Source organism: Ranitomeya imitator, chromosome 8 (genome assembly GCF_032444005.1).
Source record: "Ranitomeya imitator isolate aRanImi1 chromosome 8, aRanImi1.pri, whole genome shotgun sequence".
NCBI classification, from domain to species: domain Eukaryota; kingdom Metazoa; phylum Chordata; class Amphibia; order Anura; family Dendrobatidae; genus Ranitomeya; species Ranitomeya imitator.
In genome coordinates, this window is record NC_091289.1 from 91,226,102 (window position 1) to 91,239,782 (window position 13,681).

The window sequence follows — 13,681 nt, forward strand, 5'->3', positions numbered from 1 at the left end:
GCATGTTTCCTGTAGCAGTAGGCCTCCGAGACCAGCAGGCCTCCACCACCTTTGAGTCAACTACCCATGTTACTATACTTACACTTTTCTGACAATAGTAGTCTAGGAAACTCTTATTTCTCCCACCTGAGTGTGGCTGAACCTAAAAGAAGGTTGAGCTGTTGCATGTGGCATCAGGGCTCCCAGCACAGCAGGAATACTCCGATGCCCACCTCATCTTAATTTGAAGTTCAATGCAAAGCTGTAAATGCTGGCCCAGACTCTGATATCTCATGTATGGCTGATTGCTGCCGTGCCATTCTAAAATTTGTACTGTGGGTCAATTGAGGCCACTCTCCTGGTGTCTGCCCCTTATTTGATGTGTTTTGGCAGCTTTTGGGCCCGTTTGAAGGTGTTGTGTATGCATTTGTGTTTGCCTCCCATTGACTCCAATGATGTTCGGCGAATATTTGACAAATAAATTTGGAATATTGCACCAAGGGGCAGACAGAGATGAAATAACACACAAAAGTATAAGTAAGAACCATTATGTTGAGCATATTCTCTATATTAACAATAGGTATGAATGCTCTGTTCTTTGTGAAAAATTTAGCGATTCTGCAAAAAACCTTTTAACATGCACCAAATTTATGAAAAAGTCGCTGTGATAAATCTGGTACATTCAAAGACTGGTAAAGCTAAGTGTTCCCTGGATAAAAATGAGGCAGCATAGATAAATATTCCCCATTGACTTTTTAATTTTTATATATCGTATTTATTTTGCATTGATATTGATGTTCCATTTTTCATGACAGGAACAGGTAATTACAGGTGAAATCTGTACTCTGAAATGTAAGCTAAAAGAGCAAGAAAAGCTGTTAAAGAAGACCTCAGATCATGTGAAATATGCAAACCTTGCAAGAGAAGGCATGGAAAAACAGATCATGAAACAACGTATGTATGATGCATGAATCTGTTAGTTTCTTGCAACACAATGAAACATAAACATCTGCCGATGTCTAAAGTCTAAGGCTGGTTTCACATTTGCGTTTTCTGCCGCAGCGTTTGTACCGCATGTGTCGTGTTTTCCTATATTTAACATTAAAAACGCATGCGTTTTTTTGTTCGCGTTTTGCCGCGTTTGACGCATGCGTCTTTTCGTCACTTGCGGCTTGGCACGGAAATGCAGCATGTAGTAATTTCTAGAGGCGTTTATTTGCCGTCAGGAAACGCATGCGTTCGATTGCGCAAGGTTTGCGTCAAAAAAATGCATTGCTATCTATGTAAACGCATGCGTTTTTAAGCACATGCTTTTGGTTGCATTTTTGAACGCATGCGTTTCAATAGAGAAAAACAAGTCTAGACACTGATAAGCCACCCCCCACAATCAAGGTGATAAAGGGATCCAAACCCTAACCCTAGCCCTAACCCTAACCCTAACTTACCATCAAGGTGATAAAGGGATCCAAACCCTAACCCTAGCCCTAACCCTAACCCTAACTTACCATCAAGGTGATAAAGGGATCCAAACCCTAGCCCTAACCCTAACCCACCATCAAGGTGATAAGGGGATCCAAACCCTAACACTAGCCCTAACCCTAGCCCTAACCCTAACCCACCATAAAGGTGATAAAGGGATCCAAACCCTAACCCTAACCCACCATCAAGGTGATAAAGGAATCCTAACCCTAACCCTAGCCCTAACCCTAGCCCTAACCCTAACCCTAGCCCTAGCCCTAACCCTAATGGGAAAATGGAAATAAATACATTTTTTTAATTTTTCCCTAACTAAGAAGTTGATGAAGGGGGTTTGATGTCTATTTATAGGGGGGTTTCTAGTGGATTTTTATAATTGGCAGCTGTCACACAATTAAAGACACTTTTTATTCCAAAAAATATTTTTTGCGTTACCACATTTTGAGAGCTACAATTTTTCCATATTTTGGTGCACAGTCATGTGAGGTCTTGTTTTTTGCGGGACGAGTTGACATTTTTATTGGTAACATTTTCGGGCACGTGACATTTTTTATCGCTTTTTATTCCGATTTTTGTGAAGCAGAATGAACAAAAACCAGCTATTCATGAATTTCTTTTGGGGGGCCATTTATACCGCTCCGCGTTTCGTCATAATACACGCCCTCTGTAGTCCCATTGGCGGTGTCTGGATCTTGATTTTTCTCTTGTGAAATTTCTCATCATGCGTACCAAAAGTGCAAACGCAGGAAAAACCGCATGTAAACGCGTACAAACGCGGCGTCTAAAAAACGCAGCGTTTGTACGCGTTTCTTTCACCACTTGCGGATGCGTTTTAAATTCTGCGGATTTAAACGCAAATGTGAAACTAGCCTAAGTCATCCCTTTACCCACATATGTTGCCAAGCCAGCATCTGCCTTTGACAGCAAGGACAGGATCTTCCTTTTAACTATTAAAACAATTTAACCATTTAAATGCAGTTGACCTGTTTGCCAATGCACACGCAAATCCCATCACCCACCCGCCTTCCATACCGCCATGCGCCCACTGTGAGCAAATAACCCTATGGTTGCTATATTAGTTCTCCTGAAATACCACCCTTAAGCCTTTAATTCCACCCTTAAACAAAATTAAAAAATGTAAACATTTTTTTTTTCAAATGAATTTATTTGGTATGGTGTTTGTAAAAGTCTGAACTATCGAAATTATTTATAAAATGATTTAAAGTACCACTTCAGCATTTTTTATTGGAGAGAGCTGGATGTCACTTTTCAATGCAAGTCTAGTTCTCATAGACTTGCATTGGAGAGCCTGTGACCTTTACTTCTGACTGCCAGCCAGTCAAAAGTTGCGCTCACAAGATGGAGCTGCAGAGCCATTACCGCCCACCCCCACTGCCACATCGGTTAGGCTAGGGTCACCTTGTGTTATGTGACCGCGTTTAACGGAGTACGTTACACCGCGGCATAACCCGGTGTAACGTAGTCCGTTAACGCCGCCATAGCCTGTAATGGCGAATGCATCGCTAGCGCACGCCCACATTGGGTGTGCGCTAGCGATGTGCCGTCATTGAAGTGACAGACCTCGAACGCTGCTTGCAGCGTTCGCGGTCCGTTCCTCGCTAGCGCAGATCGGGGATCTGCGCTAGCGGGATCGGCTAACGCGATCTCTTTTGGGGCATTGCGTTAGCGCAGTCCATAGCGCTATGCACTAGACGGACTGCCCTAACACAATGTGACCCTAGCCTTATTGCTGTGATTGGCTGATCAATCCTAACCAGCCAATCACAGCAATATCACAATAAAGTGTGGGGAAAAATCAATGTGACATGCTGTGGTTGGTGCTGAGACAGCACCAATCATAGCAGTCACAATGGATGGGGTGATCGCAGCATCACCTTGGCTAATTAACCCCTTTGGTGCTGATTGGCGCTGAATGGACAGTAACTATTGTTGACCCAAAGAGGTTAATCTAAAATAGCAATCACCACTCTGCACGCCATCTTTACCTAAGAACTGGTAGTTGTAAATTGTGGTTGTAGACCCTCCCTGTGTACTTGAGTGAAATAAATTCATTGATGGACAGTGTTCAGTTTCCTGCAATTTCTTGCCTCCTGCGATCTGTCTCCTGTGCTGTGCTGTCTATGTGATCGATCTGTGATCGCAGCAACAGTTCCCCAATCCCTGGTCCAGTTCACCACAAACTCCCCACTCCCAATTGTATTTTTGTCACATTTTTTGCACTTTGTCAGTGTGCGCGGTGTCCTGTGCTGAACATTCGTGCTCTTCTGATGGCAGCAATCTGATCAGTATTGCTGCTGATCAGAGTCTGTGCCAAGGACTTTTTCTTTTTTTAGATATAGTTAGAGTAGCGGACGGCGTAGTGTAAGTGACGTCTTTCTTTTTAGAAAAAAAAAATAATAGTAGTTAGTACAAAATACCTTTATAAGTAGGGAGGTAGCACATTAGAAGTCAAAGTCCAAAGAAGTTTTTAAAATACTGTATTTATAACAAAGTTTATTACAAAAATTACAAAACACACTGGATAAAGATACTGTATACAATAAAATAGTCAATAGTGATGGTATAGGATTCTTGGCCAGAGCTGAAGTCATGGCCAAACACTCTAGTACATCAGTGCCCTGGCCTCTCCTCACAGAAACACATTCTCCATTTGTCAGCATACCTGTAACTTCAGGTCCAACTCCTTCAGGCTTCCCTTCCGTTTGTAGGAGATCCTCTCCAGATGAGTCAGGAGAAAATGAGACACAGTCCATGTAAACTACAACATCTTTACTGATTCCGTTACACAGCACATCCAATGACTTCACATTCTTGACAATGGGTTTCACAAAATAACATTTCATTTCTTTTCCTGGACTTCTCTCATGATCGCAAAGTGCGGGCCAAAGTCGAACCATCCATGATGGTCCATCAGCATTTTCTCTATGCAGCTCTGCTACAGGAATGCTTCCCTCAGTCTGTTTTGCCCCAGACACAAGATCATTAATCTCTGGAGTATAAAGCCACTGAAAGAGTACTGTCCTTCTGTTCTGCCTTCTGCCTTTGCATCACGTCTTTACTGTTTGTACTCACTGCTTCCATGGGGACCCTTAACTGTTTCGCACCGGTTCTAAGGGTTTCTGCCCAGACCATGAGTTGCCACATTCTGAGTCTTCAACTTTGTCCTGGGTCATCTGGCACAGGGTTACTAGGATAGCCTCTCTTTCAGGCCTCAGTCGTAGCACAGGCTCAGCAGGAGAACATCAGACACCGACCCAGGACAGACGTCATCACAGGGTGGACCCCAGGAAACCAGTGGAATAATGGGTCACAGGCAAAACATCAGGATATCAGGACACAGGCTGGACATCTGTCACACAGGCGTGGCAGCCCAGGGCATCGGAGGGACACCAGAAAGACATCTGGGACACAGGCATGGCAGGCCAGGGCAGGTACTGGATTTGCAGCCTCCAGGAAAGACGGATCTGGGTACTCTGCCCCCATAATAGGCGGAAAAACAAGACACAAACAAAAACGGATCTGGGTACTCTGCCCCCAGAGCAGGCGGAAGAAAACAGGACAGAAACGGATCAGGGTACTCAGCCCCAGAGCAGGCAGAAGAACAAGCATCAGCTTTCTCAGAACGGAACGTAAGCTCAACAGGAGCTGAACACCTCACACACAAGGCAAGACTCAGAAACACAATGCTTTGGCAATGCCCAACAGGAAAGATAGTTTATATAGGAGCTGCCCTCAGCAATAGGCTGAGGAAAGCAGCACAGGTGCACACACTAACCCTAATAAAAGCAGGGAAGGTGTGGCCGCGCGCACCCTAAACACAAACAGAAACCATTACAGCACAGTCAGCACAGGAACTGAGGCTTAGGGCACCTGGCAGTGACTGCAAGCCTGAACACATGTGGAAGTCATGCACCAGCTGCAGAGGACCTTGAAACCCGTGGATAGTTTCCACAGCGGCAGACAGGGACCGCACATGCGGATGGTCATGCAGCAGAGCAAAGACATCACAACACATGTACAGCTACGCAGTGGGTCAGGGAACTGAGCCGCATCCATACAGGTAACAGACAACAGTATACATGCACATTAGGGGGACAGGAGTAAGAGTTAAAGCAGAGACATGCAGGGTAATGCTGAAGAAACAAGGTATAAACCCACCAGTGTTACAGTACTGTGCACCAAAGTGATGAGTGCAGGACAGAATAATAGTATTGGGTCAATTGAGAAAAAGATTTAGCACAGTAACATAGACTAAACACAAATCATTAATAATATTGGCAGTAGCCCAGACATGAACATATCCATCCGTCATTTTAGGTGAATCTTAAGCAAAATGTTAAGAAGTGACTGTATTTTTAAAGTGATAAAAGGTATTGCATAAAGTGTCAAGTGCTAGAAGTTACAGTAAAAAATACGATAACACCAATGCCATTAACCCAATGTTGCAAGAGAAACGCGTAGGCCTCATAATATACAGAGTAACGTGGAGCCAATGTTACATAAGATATACAATGGTATAGGTCCAATGCTATATAAGATATACAATGATATAGGCCCAATGTTATATAAAATATACAAGGACATAGACTCAATGCTATAAAAAAAGCCCAAGAACATCTACACCAATGCTATATAAGATATAAAGAGACATAGACCCAATGCTGTATAAGATAGAATCATAGAATTAATGAGTTGGAAGGGACCTCCTGGGTCATCTGGTCCAACCCACTGCTCAAAGCAGGATTCACTAAATCATCCCAGACAGATGTCTGTCCAGCCTCTGTTTGAAAACTTCCATGGAAGGAGAACTCCCCACCTCTCGTGGCAGACTGTTCCACTCAATCATCACCCTAACTGTCAAAAAGGTTTTTCTAATATCTAATCTGTGTCTCCTCCCATTCAGTTTCATCCCATTGTTTCTAGTCTTTCCTTGTGCAAATGAGAATAAAGATGATCCTTCTACAATATGACAGCCCTTGAGATACTGTATTTGTAGACATCTGTTAAGTCTTCTCTCAGTCTTTTCTGCAAGCTAAACATTCCCAAATCCTGCAACCTTTCCTCATAGGACATGGTTTACAGACCTGTCACCATTCTAGTCATGCTTTTCTGAACTTGCTCCAGTTTGTTTATGTCTTTTTTAAAATGTGGTGCCCAAAACTGGACACAATATTCCAAATGAGGTCTGACCAAAGAGGAGTAGAGGGCAATAATGACTTTGCGTGATCTAGACTGTATGCTTCTGTTAATACATCCCAGAATTGCATTTGCCTTTTTTGCTGCTGCATTACACTGTTGACTCGTGTTCAGTTTGTGATCTATTAGTATACCCAAGTCTTTTTCACGTGTGCTGTTGCTTAGCCCTATGCCTCCCATTCTGTAAATGCTTTTTTCATTTTTATTGCCCAGATGTACTGTAGTACTTTGCATTTTTCCTTGTTAAAAACCATTCTGTTAGTTGCTGCCCACTGTTCATGTTTATTTATATCTTTTTGAATCCTCTCTCTCTCTTCTCTAGTATTAGCTATCCCTCATAGCTTTGTATCCTCAGCAAATTTAATTAGTGTACCCTCAATTTCTTCATCTAAATCATTGATAAAGATGTTGAACAATGCAGGGCCCAAGACTAGTGTTGAGCGATACCTTCCGATATTCAGAAATATCGTTATCGGATTGGATCGACCGATATTAAAAAAATATCGGATATCGCCGATACCGATACCCGATACCAATGCAAGTCAATGGGACAAAAATATCGGAATTAAAATAAAACCTTTCTTTCCTTGTAGGCTAATTCTACCTGAAGGAAAACAACTAAGAATAATGTAGGATGTATTGGGGGAGGTGGAGGAGACATTAAAGCCAAATCAAATGGAATAGCAGTCATTTTTTTTTTTTAAAGACGTTCAGAGTTATATTTTGTCAGATATTTGTTTCACTACTTCCATGCTCTTCACCTTCTTTTTTACTTCTCCCACACTTTTTTCTTCATCATCCTCAGCAGCAGCATCTTTTTCATCAACTTCTTCTTCACCTTATTCATCTTCTTCTTCACCTTCTTCCTATTATTCTTTTTTTTACATTCTTCATATTCTTTTTATTCAACTATTATTCTTCTTCATATTCTACTTCTTCATCTTTGTCATATTATTCTTCTTCATCATATTCTTATTTGTGACAGGCCTTCCTGTAGTTATCTATAAAAGTTTGAAGATTACACCTTCCGTTCTGCCTGTCACAAAAGATTTACAACAGGATTTGTCCGCATTCAGTTAGACCTGCAGCAGCAGGTTTTTTCAAGGGGCACCACGAGGAGGAACGGACTCACCCCCATACACTGCTTAGTCTTCTTCTACTTATAATTTAGATAATATCTTTTGCTCTGATTTTTAGTCTTATGCTTAATCTTCTTCTGCATTTTGTTCTGCAGCTTCTTGTTCTTCTGCTTCTCAGTCTTCAGGGTCGTCGTCTCCAGGGTCGTCTTCTAGGCTCGTCGTCTCCGGGGTTGTCGTCTTCTTTGGGGTGGTCTTCAGGGTCATCTTCTCCAGGGTCGTCGTCTCAGGGGTCGTCGTCTTCAGGGTCGTGGTCGCCATAAGGGTGTTCTTCAGGGTCGTGAACTTGCAAATGTAGCAGAAGGTACAAGAAGGCTGAGACACTGCCGAGAACCAGCTGACGGTACTGGAACCCGGTTACTAAGCAGGAGGTACCCGTGCCAGAAAGCACTACCAAGGACCACCTGATGTTGGTGGAACTCTGATACCCAGAAGGAGGCACCTAAGCCAAAGGCTCTGCCTGGAACCAGCTGACGGTACTGGAACCAGGATGGGGAGCAGAAGGTACAAGAGCCAAAGACACTGCCGAGAACCAACTGACGGTACTGGAACGCGGATGGGTAGCCAAAGGTACAAGAGCCAATGGAACTACTGAGGACCAGCTGACGGTACTGGAACCCGGTTACTAAGCAGGAGGTATCCGTGCCAGAAAGCACTACCAAGGACCACCTGATGTTGGTGGAACTCTGATTCCCAGAAGGAGGCACCTAAGCCAAAGGCTCTGCCCGGAACCATCTGACAGTACTGGAACCAGGATGGGGAGAAGAAAGTAAAAGAGCAAAAGACACTGCCGAGAACCAGCTGACGGTACTCTAACCCGGATGGGTAGCAGAAGGTACAAAAGCCAATGGAACTACTGAGGACAAGCTGACAATACTGGAACCCGGTTACCAAGGAGGTACCCGTGCCAGAAAGCACTACCAAGGACCACCAAACGTTGGTGGAACTCAGATACCCAGAAGGAGGCATCTAAGCCAAAGGCTCTGCCTGGAACCAGCTGACCGTACTGGAATCAGGGGGACCTACTCAAGATTGTCTTTCTAAGAACCAGCTAATGGTGCTGGAACTCAGATAGGCAGCAGAAGGTTCACATGAAAAAAAAATTATAAGGCCGCGAGCCGGCCGTAGTTACCGAAAACCCACAATCCTACAGGGGGAGCTTGTCCTATTGGCACTACTGAACCAGCCTTGATTGCCAGTTCCCGCAGCCCACATAGGAAGCACCTAAACTGCAGGCACCATAGTCGGCTAACCTGACCGCAACATGACAGGACAACGTATTGGAGGCAAAGTGACCTTGACACTACCCGGAAACAGCTGGCATGCTGTAACCAGGCTGGGCAGGAGGGAGTACCCATGCCAAAGACACTACCGACAACCAGCTAACGGTACTGGAACCTGGATGGGTAGCAGAAGGTACAAGAGCCAATGGAACTACCAAGGACCAGCTGACGGTACTGGAACCTGGTTACTAAGCAGGAGGTACCTGTGCCAGAAAGCACTACCAAGGACCACCTTACGTTGGTTTAACTCAGTTACCCAGAAGGAGGCATCTAAGCCAAAGGCTCTGCCTGGAACCAGCTGACCATACTGGAATCAGGGGGACCTACTCAAGATTGTCTTCCTAAGAACCAGCTAATGGTGCTGGAACTCAGATAGGCAGCAGAAGGTCCACATGAAAAAAAAATTGTAAGGCCGCGAGCCGGCCGTAGTTACCGAAAACCCACAATCCTACAGGGGGAGCTTGTCCTATTGGCACTACTGAACCAGCCTTGATTGCCAGTTCCCGCAGCCCACATAGGAAGCACCTAAACTGCAGGCACCATAGAGTCAGCTGACCCGACCGCAACACGACAGGACAACGTATTGGAGGCAAAGTGACCTTGACACTACCCGGAAACAGCTGGCATGCTGTAACCAGGCTGGGCAGGAGGGAGTACCCGTGCAAAAGACACTTCTGAGCAGCAACTGGTGGCGTTGGAGCCCAGAGATTACATGACAGAGTGTAGGCTGAGGCCTAATTGGAGCAAGTTGAAAGGGAACCTTTAACCCCCCCCCCCCCAGGCATTTGCAACTAAAAGAGCCACCTTGTGCAGCACTAATGCTGCACAAGGAAAAGGTGGCTCTTTTAATTATGCTCCTTGCACACGCTGAAGTTAACACTTAAAAAATGTGGCCCCTCATACTGTGAAACCATCACGGAGGCAGGACTTTCCTTCTTAATGAGACGCAGCACAGCCGTCATTCATACCCCCTTGGCGCCGGGCGCCGCCTCCTCAGCTTTGTTTGAATCTGTCCCGGAGCCTGTGCTGTTATTTTAAACCTTGGGCATACGCAGTTAGCGCTGCCCGTCTCCTGACATCATTTGATGTCATGCTGACTGCGCCTGTGCGGACGCGCTGCCCTATATCCCGCCCCGCAGTGTCTTCTGATTTATTCACACTCCGGGGCTGGGATTCATGGGCATGCGCAGTGCATATCTTCGCCTCTCACTGTGACAATCTGACTGCACTCAGATGTCATCCGAGTGCAGTCCTATTGTGACCGTGAGGACGGAAGAGATGGACAGAGAGTGGACCCTCTGGGTCACGGCACTGAAGCTCCATCGGGCGAGTGAACCTGGGAGACCAACCCCTATACAGGGATCGTGAGGAGCAGGCCTGAGGAGTCAGATACCGCAACTGCTGGAAACCAAGAGGGATGGCTCAGAAGAGTTAGCGAGAGAAAACGGACTACAGAGAAATCCAGCAAAAAGGCAAGACGGAGAAATAAGAACGAGTCAGATACGGGGCCAGAAGCTTGCATGGAATGCACACGAAAATCAGGCGTCGCTGGTAGGGAGGAGACGCCAGATATACCTGATGCCTAAATCTTATTGGAAGGCAAGGACTGCTGGGAGAGGGCAAAAAAGAGTTAATTGAAACAAGGAGTCCGCGCCCATGCCCTAAAGCACCTGAATGGAGCAGAGACTGACCAAGAGAATGCAGGAAGAGGAGCACCATGCTGAAGCCCCCTAGTGGCAGAAGAAGGAAACAGAGAACCAGGAAGACGTCTGGAGCGAGGAGGAGCCGGCCGCACAGGGAGCTTGGGAACAGCAGTGACTGCAATGGAGGGAAGGATAGCGAGACGAGAAGAGCGGCGAGGAGGAAGAGAGGCGACGGACATTGCAGCAGAACCCGCAGCGGGAATGGGTGCGAGCGAAGAGGAGCCACTACGACGCCTGGACAGGTAAGAAGTGGCAGTTGTAACAGTACCCCCCTCTTAAGACTCCCTTTCCTATGACTGTCAAGAAATCTTCTCAAAATACGTGGAACATTAATATTCCCACGAGGCTCCCAAGATCTCTCCTCAGGACCGAAACCCTCGCAGTCGACGAGAAAGAAAGTCCTCCCTCTAACTTTCTTCATGGCCAGAATATCTCTCACTACAATAGTATTGTCATCCCCTAACGGTAAAGGAAAAACTGTAGGAGAAGAAAACCTATTAAGGATGACAGGTTTAACCCCTTTACCCCCAAGGGTGGTTTGCACGTTAATGACCGGGCCAATTTTTACAATTCTGACCACTGTCCCTTTATGAGGTGATAACTCTGGAACGCTTCAACGGATTCCAGTGATTCTGACATTGTTTTCTCGTGACATACTGTACTTCATGATAGTGGTAAAAATTCTTTGATAGTACCTGCGTTTATTTGTGAAAAAAACAGAAATTTGGCGAAAATTATGAGCATTTTGCAATTTTCCAACTTTGAATTTTTATGCAATTAAATCACAGAGATATGTCACACAAAATACTTATGTAACATTTCCCACATGTCTACTTTACATCAGCACAATTTTGGAACCAAATTTTTTTTTTGTTAGGGAGTTATAAGGGTTAAAAGTTGACCAGCAATTTCTCATTTTTACAACACCATTTTTTTTTAGGGACCACATCTCATTTGAAGTCATTTTGAGGGGTCTATATGATAGAAAATACCCAAGTGTGACACCATGCTAAAAACTGCACCCCTCATGGTGCTCAAAACCATATTCAAGAAGTTTATTAACCCTTCTGGTGCTTCACAGGAATTTTTGGAATGTTTAAATAAAAATGAACATTTAACTTTTTTCACACAAAATTTATTTCAGCTCCAATTTGTTTTATTTTACCAAGGGTAACAGGAGAAAATGGACCCCAAAAGTTGTTGTACAATTTGTTCTGAGTACACCGATACCCCATATGTGGGGGTAAACCACTGTTTGGGCGCATGACAGAGCTCGGAAGTGAAGGAGCGCCGTTTGACTTTTCAATGCAAAATTGACTGGAATCGAGATGTGACACCATGTTGCATTTGGAGAGCCACTGATGTGCCTAAACATTGAAACCCCCCACAAGTGACACCATTTTGGAAAGTAGACCCCCTAAGGAACTTATCTAGAGGTGTGGTGAGCACTTTGACCCACCAAGTGCTTCACAGAAGTTTATAATGCAGAATCGTAAAAATAAAAAATAATATTTTTTCACAAAAATTATCTTTTCGCCCCCAATTTTTTATTTTCCCAAGGGTAAGAGAAGAAATTGGACCCCAAAAGTTGTTGTACAATTTGTCCTGAGTACGCTGATACCCCATATGTGGAGGTAAACCACTGTTTGGGCGCATAGGAGAGCTCGGAAAGGAAGGAGCGCCGTTTGACTTTTCAATGCAAAATTGACAGGAATTGAGATGGGACGCCATGTTGCGTTTGGAGAGCCACTGATGTGCCTAAACATTGAAACCCCCACAAGTGACATCATTTTGGAAAGTAGACCCCCTAAGGAACTTATCTAGAGGTGTGGTGAGCACTTTGACCCACTGTTAGGGGTCGAGTTCCCGCTTCTGCACAGGGGGAATCTCGGGCCCCTTCTGCTGCGGTCTCCCATTCTTCTCCTGCCGCAGGTAAACATGCTCAGCGGAGACGTCGGTCCTTGCGTCTGGCTCAGTCTCACTCTGTGCTTAGGCTTGCTGTTCTTCAGCTTTTGCCATTAAAGCCAGTGCTGGGCAGCAGCGAGCGGACGCTTTTGGGACTAAGTCCTCCTTTTTCCCTTCTGAGCATGCCCAGGGTGAGATCTCCCGTTGGAGATCAAGGGTCACATGCTCAGATGCTGCAGTGGTTCCCATTGGTCCTCCTGGCAGGTCCTGAAAGGGCTAACTTCTGTGGCAGCTGCCCATTGGTCCTTTATTGGAAGGTCCTGAAAGTGCTACAGCTATATAAGCTTCGCATGACCGCACGGCCATGCGCTAGTGTACAATTGAATACGTGTGTTTGTTGTGAGTGCAAGTCGTTCATTAAATACCCCTACCCTATTGTATGACTGTTCGCGTATGGAGTATGGCTGCTATCTAGTGCCCGACTAACCACTCAACGTGTCACACACGTATCAGCATCTATTGCTGTGTCCGCCAGTGCGGTGCCACGCGCCAGTAGTGCGCTTCCTGACCCACGTCTGGGTGCTTAGTGGTGTCTGCCAGCACGGCACAGTTCGCACTTCGGTGCTCTAATTATAATAGTTACCTAACACACCCAGTTGCGGTGTTGTGTCAGCAAGTGGTCTAATCGGACTTCAATCCTGAGTCTTGGGGTTGTGTTCGCTGACTCCTTGCTTGCACTCTTTAGTGCAGTATTGCGGACCTGTGGCTTTACCGGGTTCGCTTCCACCGCCATATTACGCTGCCATTTACTAGCAGCGGGTTTTCACCTGCACGGTGGACCCCGGACTGCGAACGCATCTATTACATCTTTCTTGGTGCATTCCGCCAGTCCTAACACCCACCAAGTGCTTCACAGAAGTTTATAATGCAGAACCGTAAAAATAAAAAATATTTTTTCACAAAAATTATCTTTTCGCCCCCA

The 13,681-nt window shown here is 45.3% G+C and overlaps 1 protein-coding gene across 7 annotated transcripts in view; it reads left to right on the plus strand.

Annotated features, from left to right (window-relative positions):
• Positions 1–13,681, plus strand: part of PDE4DIP (phosphodiesterase 4D interacting protein) — a 1,776,665-nt gene that overhangs the window by 1,556,386 nt on the left and 206,598 nt on the right. For all 7 annotated transcript variants that reach the window (XM_069737152.1, XM_069737153.1, XM_069737154.1 and 4 more), the window contains one exon: positions 795–933. In XM_069737152.1, coding sequence (XP_069593253.1) covers positions 795–933 — 139 coding nt within the window. The remainder of the gene's footprint in view (positions 1–794; positions 934–13,681) is intronic.